The sequence below is a fragment of the Leptonychotes weddellii genome, chromosome 9 (genome assembly GCF_054177405.1).
Source record: "Leptonychotes weddellii isolate Sample4059 chromosome 9, ASM5417740v2, whole genome shotgun sequence".
Taxonomy (NCBI): Eukaryota; Metazoa; Chordata; class Mammalia; order Carnivora; family Phocidae; genus Leptonychotes; species Leptonychotes weddellii.
This window is the reverse complement of record NC_138377.1, coordinates 91,674,092-91,689,461: the sequence shown is the minus strand read 5'-3', so window position 1 is coordinate 91,689,461 and position 15,370 is coordinate 91,674,092. Positions and strand designations below refer to the sequence as shown.

At 44.5% G+C, this 15,370-nt stretch overlaps 1 protein-coding gene and 1 long non-coding RNA gene across 30 annotated transcripts in view; one reads left to right on the top strand and one right to left on the bottom strand.

Moving 5' to 3' along the window:
• The first annotated feature begins 495 nt into the window (after window positions 1-495).
• The window catches only part of LOC115943910 (uncharacterized), a 25,863-nt gene continuing 10,988 nt past the window's right edge, over window positions 496-15,370 (top strand). The window contains exon 1 of the long non-coding RNA XR_014148675.1: window positions 496-1,185. This is a non-coding gene — a long non-coding RNA (uncharacterized LOC115943910). The remainder of the gene's footprint in view (window positions 1,186-15,370) is intronic.
• Window positions 8,054-15,370, bottom strand: part of TPM1 (tropomyosin 1) — a 27,296-nt gene continuing 19,979 nt past the window's right edge. For 7 of the 29 annotated variants that reach the window (XM_081831220.1, XM_081831221.1, XM_081831228.1 and 4 more), the window contains one exon: window positions 8,054-8,919. In XM_081831220.1, the coding sequence (XP_081687346.1) occupies window positions 8,837-8,919 (83 nt within the window). In that variant the 3' untranslated portion in view covers window positions 8,054-8,836. Of the gene's footprint in view, window positions 10,152-13,625; window positions 13,820-15,250; window positions 15,334-15,370 lie in introns of those variants that run through there. The other 22 variants (XM_081831222.1, XM_081831223.1, XM_081831230.1 and 19 more) reach the window with 4 other exon arrangements.

The following is a 15,370-nucleotide window of genomic DNA, read 5'->3' as shown; positions in this document are numbered from 1 at the left end:
TGAGATATGCAGTCCCCTTATTACACCATTTACACATTAATAATTTGAAATAAAATATCACTATAGAATAAGTGGAAATAGACCAAGGACATTCAGATTTTTCCAATGATGACTTCATCAATGCTTTTTTTGGGGGGAAATATAAAATATTAAATTCTATCTCCTTTTCTTTTGGGTGCTCTTCTTTTGCTGGTGCACTCAGGACTCATCCTTGTAGGACCCATCTCAATACCAGCGCTGAGGCCAAGAGATGCTCACCCAGCTATTTGGAGGTGGTGACACCCTCCACTTGGAAGACCAGTTGCATGCCTCATTGTTAGGGAGGCTGCAAACCTAAGTGAGTCACTGCTCTAAGGATTTTTGGAGTGCTTGCTCTCCCCATTCCTGGGCTCTGAGTCAAGAATGTAACTGAAGCCCCAGACAATAGGGTGTGAAAGGAAAGATGTTCCCTAGTGTCAGATACCCGGGCCAACCAGACCCAAAAGCACAGAGCAGGTGCTTGGCTTTAGTTCCTGGTGCTGGCTGGTGGGTCGCGCACACTGCCCCACACCCCACACCTCTCTAGACAAAAGCCACAGCTAAGAAGCTTGCGCTCCTGCCTCCTCCCACATATCTAGGATGCGCTCCAAATGAGGACAGCCTGCTTCCTCCTGCCAACCCCTTCTTTCAAGGCTAAAGATACAGAAGGCAGGAACCACATCCCAACAGAGGAAACCATGAAGCAGGACCTTAGATATGAAGGATTCCACCAGAGGAGGATGAAGGTATTTTATCATCTGAAGAAAACTTTCAAGTGCCCTAAGTAATCCTCTAGTGTCTGAGAATAAGATCAACAACTAGGTGAGCTGGGTTTTCAGAGTGTTATTGAGAAGTCCCTGGGAAACCAAACCCTGAGGCAAACCCCCATCATGCTGTGGAGACAGAGGACCTGGGCGCTCTCTTCTGGATGCCATGGAAGAGGTGACTCCCTGAGAGCTGGTGATGGTTGGTCGATGCCTCGGTCACTGAGGGTCTACTCAGGCCCCTCTCCTCCCCACTGGAGAGGGGCTGTTCTGTTTCCCAACGCTGGATTTGAGTCCTGAAGGGCCATGAAGCCTTGCCTCCTTGTGACTTCAGGCGGGGGAAGAACCCACTGATCCATCTGGCCCTGAACCGACCTGATGGGCATCCGAGGCAGCCTCACAGGTGAGTATGGAAGGGACAAGGGCTTTCCTTTGAAGCCTGGGGAGAGTGGCTATAAGGGCTGGTTGCAGGGACTCGAGACTCAGGTGTGTTTCAGGGATGATAACACAACAAAAGAAGTTGTCCATCCTGGAGTTTTTGTATCAGGCACTGTACTAACAATTTGACATGCATTATCTTCCAGAGTCACGGCCTTAGACCTCCGTTTTGCAGCCAGAAAAGTTAAGTCACACAGCCACGGGTGGCCTTCCAATTCCTCTAGCTTCCAAGCCTGGGACTGTAACCACTGTCCCAGGCTGTGTCCTCTGTAGTACAGCCGAAGTTACTCTACTACTGCTGCTCCCCTCCGTCACTGTTCATTATCAGTAAGGAAGGGGCTTCCCGAAACTGAAGCAAGAATGGCCCTGGATGGTGCCGCCGAGCCCCCATGCCCGTTATTCACGTTTATCAGTTCTGGGTCTAGACATGGGGTATAGGAAGGAGCAGGGTGACTGCTGTGAGACCACTGCTCAAAGCTCAAGTTTCTGTGTTTTTGTTGGTGGGAGGAGATTGGGGAGAAACGGAGACCACATGTGGAGCTAGATTTCTCAAAAGTCTCTATTTCAACCAGTTTGGGAAGTGTTTGTTTTGTTTCTTTTTTAAGAACCCAAAGCTTGGGACCCAAATGGGCTGTCTAGTCCTGGCTAGAGCATATTTAGGGTATGCCTGTACTTAAAAAGAAATAGCTTTTTTTTTTTTTCCCTTTAAGTGTACGTTTTCATGTCCCATCAGTCAGAAATATCCAAAATTATAATGAATCTCTTATCAGTTCTAGTTATGAAAGCAAAAAAAAAAAAATCAGAAACATTCCAAATGATCAAAAATAGAATAACAAATTATGGCACATTAACCAGATGCAATACCATATAATAATACATGAAGACTAGCGTAGCAGCATAGGAAGTAGCTACCTATGCAAAAATTTTTGGATAAAAAATACTAAGTTTTGAATAAAAAGCCCTAAATATACATACAGGCAAAACATATGAAAAATAATTATTTTCAAAAGTGGTGGTGAGATTATGAATGACTTTTCCTTTAGTGATTTTCTCTATAGTGTTAATAACATGTGACAAATGAAAAACTCAAAGTGTATACAATTATATGGTGGCGTGTACCTTATGTATATATTCTGGCTTATTTACCTTGCAACCTTGTATCCAAATATGGCAGAGCTTTTCATTTGAACTTGCAAATTGCTGCATGAAATTTACATGTTCCTTTAAATACATAACACACATCCACCGCTGTTATACAAATTGGGATTAATTCTTTGGGTTAGAGTCTTTGTCACTCAGATTTAATTACGCCATATTGATCCCTAGCACTTATCTTTTTGAGTAGGAACCCAAACTAGAAAAGCAAAAGAAGCGCTCCCGACCCCCAGCAGTTCTTACCAATACAGTAGTGAAACTCAATGTTCTCTCACGCACCACCTCACTTTTCATCTTTCCATGAAAGCTGGAAAATGAATTATCTGGAGACGCCCAGGGCCCCTAACCTATTAGGAAGGTTGAAGACCAGCAGATCAGGTCACTGTCTTCTCTAAGGGCTACAAGAAAACGTGCTGGGGGATCCTTCCATGGAAGAAGGGAGTGTTCATGGCATCTCTCATCCATTTGCTTTTCCAGAAATCCCTGCAAATTTCCCTACTGGCATAGAATGCTGAGTTTATAGTCTCTAAGAGTCTATGTACTAATTTATTTATACTCTACTGTTTGCTCTAAAGATTGAGAGATGCTCTAGGATAAAAGCAAAGGTATGGTTAAGACCAAAACCAAAGATTAATTTAAAACAAGTTAAATAGCATAAGACAAAGAATAGGACGGTGGGGAAGAAGGGAGAATTTTTCAGTTAAAGTCAGGTAGAAGAAAACTATAGTGAAGAACAAAACACTTGGTGGCCTGAGTAAAGAGCAAAACCAAGGCATTTATAATGAGCAGAGATCTTGTTTCTAAGGTTTGAGAGGTCAGGGTGAGTCGTGAACCGCCTGTGACGGGAGTACTTCTAAGAAAACGACGAAGCAGGCCCAGTTTTAGGTGGTTAACAATCTTCCAGGAAGGAGGCATGATGCCTGTTTTCAACGCACTCCTATATCATTTACTCTCAATTTGCCATGTAATCACATCCTATTATTTTTAAACGTGTGTGCACTGCTTCTTCTATAGACTTTGAGGGCGAGAAGTCTATTTTATGCTTTTTCTATATTGTTCTACAACCTCCAACCTAGAGTTCCTTTCTAAAATGATGTGCATGCTTCTTAAATGGAAGTGGAGTTTCTTAGTCCCAGAGACCAAGTCATGTATAATCTTAATTTCCATCTATTCTCTAGTTACTAGAAGACAATATGGGAGTCCTTTCTGTGTTTAAGAGAAAGTGAGCAGAACAAGAGATTATAGAGTAGTAAAAAAATGGCAGCTGGAGAGGGGAGATCACAAGCCAGAAACAGGAGCTTTGAAGGATGAAGAGATGTGACCGGGTTTGCCAGGATTTGAGTCTAGAAACACTTCACTTAGGCACATTTTCTTTACGTTTATTATATTCCTATTCCTAGACAAGTTATTCCAACTTGTTCCTTTTTAATTTCTTGGGAAGGTGCTAAGGCAGATAATTCTGGAGTATTTTGGAAAGGAGTACTTTGTGAGAGCGCAGGAGGAAGATAAATCATGGGAATGGCAGTCTTCAAGCTGAATAAATCAGTAATTCATCACTTCCCATCTGGGTTCTGAGATATAGTATGTAGCAGTCCCTTAAGAGCAAAAATGAAAAATTCCTATTGCCCTGGGGGCTGGCTCACACTTCTAATATACTCTCTGGGCTTTCAGCACCAGCACTAAACCCTTTTGGGATAGTGACAGGGCTTGCTTTAGATAACGGTGTCCTAGAACCACAGCATGATTCAAGTAGTTACTGGCAAACTGTTTTAGTGTGAAAAATGGTTTTCATAGAGGAAGTGGGACAGAGTGCAGGGTGGGGGTGCTGAGGCAGAATGTGGTCAGCCCATCAAATCCTAGCTCTTTGGAAGGCCAAAGGGCTATACCATCCTACTGCGTGTCCCTGGGAGTTTAATATCCAATCTGTGAGTCTAAGGAACAAGAATTCCAATTCCTGAGCATCTAGCATTCCAAAGTTGAAAACAGATCGGGACTCACCATCACGAAGTGTGCTTTCCTCTTACCTGTCCCCCCCCACCCTGGTCATGCAGCATCCGCCCAGAGGAGCCTTGGCCCAGCCAGGCCCAGGCCCAGGGGGCCTCTTGGGAGACAGAACAATCCTGGGCCACACACACAAAGGGCTTGTTTGGCCATCACTAGCTTTCCTCTGGAGACGTGGGTTCTGCAGTGGTCCTGCCCTGTGGCTGCTCAAGATTGAACCAGGGCTGCCTGCCTTCGTTCACGTCTGCTTCAGGGCCCCTGGGCAGTATTCGTGTATTCTTACTGTCCGCTTCACTCTCTAGCATGTCCAAATGCAGTTCGAGAACGCAGCAATAGAAACTTATTTTCAAAGGCCGGTGTTTTGCTTAACAAAGGAATTTGAATCTATTGCTTTGAAACATTCTTTACCTTCTGTGCACTGTTGGTAACGACTCTAGAAGTGTTACTTGAGCGTTTGTGTTTTGGCCATTTGTCCCATCAACGACCGTATTCTGAATGGCTTTTATGGGTGGTATGGAGGCCATGTGACAGATGGCCTCCAGGGGGAATGGTCCCAGAGATTTTTCACTTCAAAAGGAACAGAGTTACTTTCAGTCTCCCTAAGGATCCCCAAGGAAGGGGGAAAAAGGCTCAGGCTGAGGAGCAGAAAAGGGCCTGGAGGTGGTAGGAGCATCAACACACACCACTTGGTTTAGTTCCCAGGCTTGTGAGAGGTGCAGAATATGTGAAGAGGCTGAAGAAACTGCTGCTCAAAATGGTACAATGAACCAAGGTCATGGTGAGTGGTGGAGCAGGTTTCAGAGCTTGCCCCTCTGCTTTCCAGGCCCTGCAAGAGAGCTAAACTCCACTAGCTGAATGACCTTGAGCAAGCCATCAAAACTCTCTAGGCCTTGATTAAAAGCCTCCTTCCAGTTGGGCTCTGAATCAGCATTTCGGTGAGGGCATCAGCCTTGGCAGGCCCTGATAAGGCCTTGACTCTTTGTTCTCCATGGCCTTGGAAACAGATGGAAAGAAAACTGTCGCAGGCAGCAGGAACCAGTCTTATCCTCTAGGTCGATGCCCATTTGTCAAAAACTTGGCAAAGGTTGCATTCATGTTAGTGAACCCTCAACATAGCTTCATTCATTGTTTGACATACAAAATTTATGACATCTGTTGGAGGAATGTAGCTCTGAACACTCTCAACGTCAAAAAGTATATATAATGGAAGGAACACTTCTTGCACTGCCTGACATTTCTAATTTTTTCCCAAACCCCTGCCTCCAGTTCGGGAAATGATGGCTCCCTGAGCACCCCAGAGCTTTTTGTTTTGATTGGAGAATTCAGATTTTTTTTTTTCTTCTGTATGTAGATTTGACTGCAGATTTTAAAACAAAATTACATCTACAAATAGTGTTGACAAGTTGGAAAAAGTGGTTAACATACACTCAAATATTTGTTCAAGTAAAAAGACTTTTTTTTTTTCCTGGAGAAAAAAAAAATCAGGCCAAAAATATTATACTCTGGAGAATACATACCAGCATACACAAAAACTAGATTTTCTTTCTGCTAATGACCTCTCCAGGAGCAATAAGGAGGGGAATTGTTCTCCTCAATGCCAGTCTCAAAAAGTTAAGAATGTATCGAGAAAGTGCTTTTTTTTCCTCAGGAACAGATTATGGAACTCTCATTACAAATTTAAACATTCTGGGGAGATGCTGATTTCTTACTTGTACCCTTTTTCTCTGTGGAGAGCCACAGTGTTTTACCCTGAACACGGCAACTTCTCCAGCTGCTCATTCTGAAATCCGGGCCTGCTAATGGAATTTAGGGTATGAATCTTGAACTATTTCTCTGTACTTCATGGTTTTCTAAATGTTGACTATCAGCTTCCAGCCTCGGTGCTCCCATTTGGAAGAGCCCTTATCTTCCTTCTGACCTGGCAGGGGCAGCATGTTCAGAGATTATCACATTGGAACAGACCCAAGGTGTGTGCCATGTGGAGACAGGGTGTTCCCTCCTGCCTATCAGAAAGATCAGGCAAGAATTCTTGGAATTGGCCTGATGCTTCATTAATTCATGATTTCACTGGGCCTCTGGAGCCCAGGGAGGAAGTTAGGCGGAAACCACTCACTAGTGGTCACGGCAGCCCCGAAGTTGATTCCACCTACATCTTCCCTGTCTTCTCCCCCGACCGTGTTTGCCGCCTCATCTATTTCTAGCTACGTCCAGCAGTGGCTTTTCTTCTGCTGCACAACATCTGAAACATGTGAGAGGATCCGCGCGGGCCTGAAACCTGACGCCCGACCCCACTCCCCGGGAGCCATGGGACTGAGTAGTTCCACGGACTGAGCCTTGGTCTCCGTGTTAATGAAACGGGGACTGACGGGAAGCTGAGAGAACCCCTGTGAGGCACTTCTGACAGGTTCTGGCATATGGTCTCTGAGAACAGTATTCCTAAGCATCGTCATGGGGGGTGAGGTGTTGGCCCAGCTCCACCTAGTCAGGTGGTGAAGGCTTGGTGAAGGCCCTCCGCAGTGGTCTCTGGAGCACACATGGCATGAGGACAGAGGCAGTTGATGCTTATCAAGCATGTCCCAGGTGCTGTGCTTTATGACATGGGTGATACATTCCAGTCCCGTGGTAATACCCAGGGAGCTAGGTGCTCATCTCATCCCCATTTCATAGATGAAGAATCTCAGATTGCGGGACTTGACCGGCTAGGCAGCTAGTGAAGGTGAAGCCAGACCTGGCTCCCAAAGTCAAAGGGTGCTGGGTTCAGGGCTTCTGTGACTACAATGAGGCAGAGAGGCATTCTTGGTCTAGCTGAGGACAGGCAGCGGGGAGCCTAGGGGTGCTGAAGACAAGGGGAGACCCAGAGTGTTTCTTTGCCTCGAGAAAGGGGACCGTTTTTCAGAAGTGGGAACCCGCAAGCCTGGCCTCCAGGCTTCTTTTTGGGTTCTTTGCCTTACACGCCCTTCCTTTCTGTGGAGAGAAAAATGCCTGATCAGAGGGCTTGGAAGAATAGCTACAGATATATTTAATCCTTTTTAGTGAAAACATTATCTGTCATCCAAATGAGTTTTCGTTTATTCCCAGTCTACCGCATTCGCTTTTCAAGAGAACATCCTTTTCCGCCCTGCAGCCCAAGTTTGGCCAACTAATTTTGTTTGTAATCTCCTTTTGTTTGCTTCAAGTCTTCAAGAGTGACCGGTGGTATTTTCAGTTTCCAAGTCGGAGAGAATGAAGTGTGGGAATTCAGAACTCAGCAGGAGTGCAAAAGCAGAAAATCACAGAGACCCTACAGAGCAATACTTTTAAGGAGAGTCACGTGGCTGGGGGACGAGAGCTCGCTTGGTGCATTCACTCACCATCTGACGTGTGTGGGCTAAAGACTTAGCTAAGACTTGAGGGAGGATCCCCCAAACAGTACAACCCCTGCAAAAACCTTTATGTGTGTGCAGATAGGTGCCTGTAACATGGAGAAAGGCTTTTGGAAAGGGTCTTTCCTGCTGGGTTGTAACTGTAACAGACCTAAGGGATGCTGCCTGGAGTGCTGGGGGGAGGATGACACACAAAACCCAGCTTCCCCCGATCTCTGGGATACTGTTTTAAGAAACCATTCATGAGCGAAGGTAGGTCAACCATACCATCTGAAGTTCACAAAGTAAAAAGGTACAAACGACAGGACCACCAAATTTAGAAAATGTCCTACAATGTGCATTTTATTCCATACCATTATACAATGTTTACATATAGTTATAACTCTTAAGAAAATGTTTTTTCTTTACCAATTGTACGTAGTGCCTAAATCTTTAACATGGAGAAATGGAGAGTGGAAATCCACACCGAATGCTACCCTACAAGTTGTAACGAGCCACAAGTGTGCCAACGAGAAGGAGATAGAAGTCTTACAAGAGCAGCGTGCCTTACAAACCCTTGGCTTTAGTGAATTCAGGCATACAGGACCCACAGTCTCATCTCGTAGTAAAACTCAAGACAAAATAAATTAGTGTTGGACAGAATTCTAAATTGTACAATATTGAACGAAAGACCACAGTGGGACTTTTTGTTTAAAGTAGCACCAATCCACACCTGATTGTGTTTTCAACATTAATCTGCCTATCGAATACATCGTTGGCACTTTGAGTGGAAATCTTTCTGCTTTAGTGAGGATTCCTGGACTGGCTGAGTACACTGGGTTGCAAAACTCTCTATGAAATGTGGCAATGGCAACCTGGGAAATGGCACATTTAAGTCATTACGGCCCTGCCACGGGCTCGCGCGCGCGCGTGTGTGTGTGTGTGTGTTCCCCATCCCCTGACCTAGCTGGTATTTCGTGGCTGTTTTCTGTGACAGTGTAAAAGTAAATAAAAATGCGTTTAAGGGGTTTCATGGTAAGCATGGTGTTTCCAAACAAAACAAAACAAAATAAAACAACAAAACAACATGAAAGAATGTGGTCGCAGCTAAGGAGGTTTTCACATGTTGTTTAACTCCAGTAAAGTCTGATCCAGCATCTGATGCATACTAAGGTTTTCTTCTTTGGCATGAGCCACTTTCTCTGTGGTGGGATTAGAAAATTAAGTCATGAATAGCTGCACTTTGGACACAGTGGCGGTTTTTACATTTAGGCAGGCAAACATCAGTCACAAACAAAGATGAGATGATTAGGACAAGGCATGCTGGTAAGGTATTACTCATTTCCAGACAAGGACCCACAAAGGGGGAAGATGTCTTTGACCCAAAGGAACTACAGGCACAGCGGGCTCTCACAGAGTGGTCAGCTGAACCTTCACCAAGGGTCCACTCAGAATAAAGCGCAGGTGGGGCTTGGCGGAGGTCCACGGGCCGTACGCCGTGGGGACAGGGACGGGTACTTGCAGCACTGCAGTTAATACAGCAGACATTTCTGAGTTACAGGCAGGTAAAGGTCTGGGAGCTGTGTTGTAACACAATCTCACAGGAGACAAAGATGAAGTAAGGAGGTTTTCTGACAACTTTTAAAACGATTTATTTCTGCTGCTCATTAAAAAAAATGAGTATCAACATATTTCATGCACACTTCAGTAGGACATTCTCTTACTATTCTTATAGTGTTCTATTTATTATTAGAATGACATTCTCACCAGGTTCCAACAACACCATTAGACGGAATAAAAGCATACCTTTCAGACAATCAGGGACTTCTGACATGAGCTCCTGTTTTCAAAAGCTATTTTGCCCAAGCATAGGTACATTTAATCAAACACTATACCAGATATTACGAAGTTAGGAATATGAATATGTAATAGCTAAATGTGTATATATATATTATATATTGCATCCTATATATAATATATATATGTGTATAGTTACTCCTCTGCTTTGGCTTTCTAACTTAAAGCAGGACTCAGTTCTCTGTAGGAAATAGAAAACAATTTTTGGTCCTCATTATGTATCAGTTCAAACACGAGGACCTGCGATTGAATTGTTATATTTAATTCATATACATATACGTAATTTTACCACAAAAGCAGTTTCGGGGTTTAAAGAGAACTTAATTATTCCAGATATAAGAGGAAAACGCAGGTGAAGCCAGCTTTTTAGCTAATTCCTTCCATGTACAATTCTGCAGAAAGCAAGTGTTGTCAGCCCTATTAGTTGAAGGTACGGCAGTCTTAGATTTCCTGCCCATGGCCTCCATTCCTAGAATTCAGCCCAAGGTCTTTCCCACTTAAGTTTAATCCTCATTCAGGGCCAGCTTTAGTTGGTTAGTTAGGCGGCGGTTTTGCTCAAGTTGCTGGTAGAGTTGATCTGGACAGGTCAGCAAGCAGGTTAGCAGAAGAGAGGAGGCAGAAGGAAGAGAGGTTAGCCAGATTTGGTAAAGGAGTTAACAGACAGCACACAGAGATACCTCGGGTCACCTGCTGAGCAGCTCACCCTTCCCCGGTGGTCAGCTGTCCCTCGCCCAGGAAGGGTGGGTGGTAAAGGCCTGGCAGACTTAGGAAGAGCCAGGATTTTTCTCTCGGTGGCCGGGGAGGGAAAGGGAGTGACAGGGGCAAGGGGGGGGAGAGAGAGAGAGAGAGAGAGAGAGAGAGAGAGAGATGTTCCTCTTGCACCTTACTAAAACCACTGTGTGAATGAGCCACATGCAGTTTCTGGCAACAGCCCAAGTGTCATAGTGGAGAACTTACAGTGAAACCTCAACCTGCCCATTTTGCCCACCTCTTCCCAGAACCCCTTTCATCTGCACTCTCGGGGCTGGCTTTCCTTTCAGGAAGTACCGAGAAGGGGCCCCCAGTGGCTGCTGCATTTACAGTCCTTGAAACACAGAACTAAGCTCCCTGTCCCTCCCCCAGTCACCACCATACAGGGTGCTACTCTACTCAAACAGCAAAACCAACAAGCACTCATCTCCACACGAAACCAACTTAAAATTCATTTGCTTACTTCTTGAAGAGAACGGCATTCATGCATGGCGTGAGATTGAGGTGTAGAGAGTGAACAAAATCTCAAACACCCACAGGGAGAGCAGTGCAATGTCAACTTTACACAAGGGCATACAATCTGCTCACATGGCAGGGAGGCCAACCACAGGTGTCAGGCTGTATCTGATGGCCCAGGGGATGCCGCCAAAATGACAAGAACCTGGCACTTACCATGAAAAGCAGGAGGATATACAACTGGTTCGAATGACAGTGACAACCTGGACCCAGAAATTCTACTTACTGATCTTGAAAAGCTGACAATCCTACCCCTGGGGAGAATGCAACCATCCAGCCTCCGGCCCCCAGGTGTGCCAGGAAATTAATCAAGTCTTATTTCAGCTTCCTCTCTTAAGTGGTAGGAGATGGGGGGAAGATGCCATATGCACTAGGCTTTCTGCTTGAAGTATCTGCTACCTTGTCCTTTTTGCTCATCCACACTCTCTGGATATTCAAAACCCTAGTCAAATGTCACCTTCTCCATGTAGCTCCAAGTGTACACCATCTACGAGTTCAGACATGCTTCACTCCTCTACCTTCCAGCAAGGCCAGCTCATCAGGGGCAAAGAACACTTCCGGCTCATCTCTTCACATCTCCACTGCCTTCCACAGTGTCTTGTGTAAGGGATGTGGCTCTGGGGTTGCAAAGCTAAACCCCACCGGCACATTCACATTACCGCATGTGGGGTGATCGCCATGGGCGGGCAGGATGTCTCAGTTTGCCAAGTCCATGTCCAGCCAAACTGGAATGAAAGAACTTTAGGGAAACCCTGGAGAACCCAGAGTCAATGTGAACTCAGCTGAAATGACAGATGTTCCTACCACACCCCCCTTTGGACCTGCTCCCCTGCAGCTGCCATGGAGCTGGTCTGCCCGGGTGGCCTGAGGGCAGGGACCAGAAACAGTTACACATTTGGAAGGGTCTTCCCTTCCTGTCCTACCTCCCAGACATCTGGAACCTCTAGGGCCCAGACTCAGCAGTGCTTTCTGTTTGATCCTACCAGGTTCTTGCAGTAGCAACAGCTATGGTCTGGCCTTCTGAAATAGACACCTGGGCCCTGACAATTTCTGGATGGAATCAAGTCGCTATTGATCCTCTTGTGAACCCACACCTTCTGGGGCTAGTCTAGATTTGCCTTCCTAAACCATTAGTTTCCCATTTCCCCTTGTAGAATGTTCTTACGTAGAAAGTGTGAAAGTCTCTACAAGGGTTTCCAAAAAAGAAAAAAAAAATGTGCCTCTAGAATTAACTGCACAGACTCCTCATTTTGTCTATAGCAGGAAACAGGGTCACTCAGAGAAGGGCCCACTTCTATCACTAGGAGTTAAAAAAAAAAAAAAAAAAGAGAGGACAGGAATCATAGTCAAAAGCAGACCCAGTGAGGCTTAGGGAAAAAAAAAATCCATGAAATTATAGAAGTCTACACTCCCAAGGGAGAGACACTGACTCCAGATTCTAAATTTTAGAGAGCCTACTATAACACTATTAAAATAATTTGTGGTCCTCTTAAAAAGAGTATTTTTCTTCTGCTCTGAAGTCTTTGTAGAGTGAATGACATTATTTTCAGTTTGTCTAAATTTATTTGACTATAGTGGTATATATCAACCCTCTCAGACTAACAAAAACAGATGAAAATCACCCACATTTAAAGCACAGGAGAAATATAGCCAGACTGTTGAGGATGCAGAAATGCTGGGAATTAAGAAACAAAAAGTCCACATCATTTTAAAGTTCTAATTTTGCAATATGTTTCTCTTTGAAAATCACTTAGCTGTTTTTGAAGTGAACCAGTAAAGCCTAAATAAAATATAACTCTATTCTGAACAATTTCTACTAAATTTGCTTTTAGGGAAAAAAAAAAAGAATCAACTCCAATGGCTATCTTTAAAAATGCCTACAAATGAAGGATATCACAAAGATTATGTACATACAAACCCTCCTAAAAAAATACGTGATGTCCTTAAGGGCACAAAAATGAACCTTGACTTAAATGTTATCATATTTAGAAAACTAAGGGGCGCCTTGGTGGCTTAGTGAGTTAAGCGTCTGCCTTCGGCTTAGGTCATGATCCCGGGGTCCTGGGATTGAGCCCTGAGTCGGGCTCCCTGCAGAGCAAGGAGCCTGCTTCTCTCTCTGTCCCTCCCCACAGCTCATGTTCTTGCTCTCTCTCAAATAAATAAAATCTTTAAAAAAAAAAAAAACTTAAGATGTCATTTCATGATCAAAATGAAGGTGGCTGAGTAATGAATATACTTTTAAAAAGCTTTAATGGTTCTTTAGGCTGTAAAAGGATGATCAACAATAACCTCAACTACCACCGTCAGGACACAAGTAATTTTTCGAGATCCTGGTATGTGAATTCCTGGCAGTGTGGGCCGCTAGTTAGTCACGTCCCTGCAAGCAGGGCCACCTCAGCATCCACACAGGGGGCTCACCACATCCCACACCAAACCTCTGGCAGAGGAAGACACTATTCAAGGCACATCTTCTCACTCCAGCAAGCAATGTCCTCTGTGCGGACGTTCTCAACGAGGACTACATACCAGAACCATCACCCTCTCAAAAACACAAACCACCCTCCCCCCGCCCCCGGAGATGCCCAGAGGGACCCACGCACGAGTATTTTTTAAAAGTTCCGTAAGGAACTTCTGCTTTAGAAACTTTTAATATTAATGTTCAGCATGGGGGGGGCGGGGAGCAGCCAAAAACTAACCCTCATATGTGTGAAATAGATTTGTAGTTTTATTCAGTGTTGAAACAAAAAAATGTCAATAAATAAGTAAAAAGAAGAGCAAACAGAAACAGCTTGCACAGTGTTTATTTGACACTGAAATGAAGAGCTTCTGTACAATGGAAAGCAGTGTGCCTGGCCCTGAGGCAGGAGGCTAAAGGAACGAGCCAGGTCAGCTGGAGAAGAGACAAACTGCAGAGCTCAGAGAGGTGGGACAGCCAGCTTGATGAAGGGGTCTCGGGAGAAGTGAAGCAAAGAAACTTATCTGCATGAGGAGAAAAGGTGGGAGAAAAAGAAAACAAAGTGGCACAATGGAAAAAAGGAAAACCAAACTAACAGAGGAGAGCAGCACCTGACACACAGATCAGAAGCAGACATGCAAAACCCGCTGCCAGCTGCACCTGCAGGAGGATGCCCATCCTCACCCACCAGCGTCGGGACCCAAGGCCAGCACACGCCCCTCCAGGCGAGGGGCCATTACCAAGAAGACCCAAGAACAGAGTTTAAAAACAGACTTTAAGCTAACCCACCTTTCAGAATAGTTAATTGTACACAATGTTATGAGTTTTCCCTATAGAATCACATTTTAGCACTGGAAAAGACTTTAGAGACAGAGGTTCTGATTCACTCCCGCATTTACAAACGAGGGAAGGGAGCATGGAATTCTCTTTACTTTCCATGGGGATAGTCAATATATCTTATGGTGATGTGGAGATTCTAGAACCTGTGAGGTGGCAAGGACAGGCCACACCCTTCAGGCTACCATTTCCCTGCATAGGTGGGTCTGGAAATTTCCAGCTTACATGGAATTCAGTGCCATATTATTAGAATGAAGGGAACCCTCTGTGGAAAGCTCCAGGTTAGAATTTAAAGAGGCAGAGAAGTGTGATGCTTAGGTTTAGTTAGCAATATGCGGATTAGTTGTGTATGCTCAAAGCTCTCATGAAAACAAGGGATCTACTCCAACTCTCACTGCCTCATGCAGTTAAAAGTGGGCATTAACTCCCGAACTCATACTGGGCAATCAGGGTTTTATTTCCCAATTCTTTGACACCAGTTGTGGTGTTCATTGTGAGTATTTCAATCGCTTTTATCTAAACACAGAAAATTAAAGGCTCTGGTATTCAGCAGATGAACCATTTCTCTCCACAATTCTTAAAAGTGAGGAAGAGATGATCTCTCACAGCACCATTTCTTAGGCGGTACTGGATCAATTTCCTCTCAGATCATCAATAACTGGACTTAAGGAACTTTAGGGTTCCTTAAATTTATAGATCTTTTACAAAAATGATCATACTGTATTTAACTGAATCTCAGGATACCAATTTTTTGGATATTTCTGGGGAAGTTTGTGCACGATGGCATGGCCTCCAATTTTACTTGAGCCTAGTTTGATTTCCTAAAAGGGTAGCTCTCGAGTCCTTCATATTTCAGTTCACTGCTTGGTGGGAACAATCTAGCTCAGAGATTGTGAAAGAAACAGATTCTGAAAGGAAAATGATTTGTACAGACAGACTTAATCTGCTTGGCTTTTGTATTAGTAGAATGTGAACAAAACCAAACTATCCTAGGTGATGCAAAGAGAGTAAACAGAAAGGTGTGAAGATGGAGCTTCTGGAAGTACAGAAGGGAGCAGTGGTGAGTTTATCGTATTAGCATGAGGGCACGGATGTGAGCAGGCAGGGTGGATGAACATTTACATGGAAGTCATATCGTTGAGAGCGTGGTCCAGCTCCTCGCTGATGGCTTTGTACTTCAGTTTCTGAGCGTACAGCTCGTCTATGACCAGGAAGTGGAAGGCAGAGGTGCAAGGGCA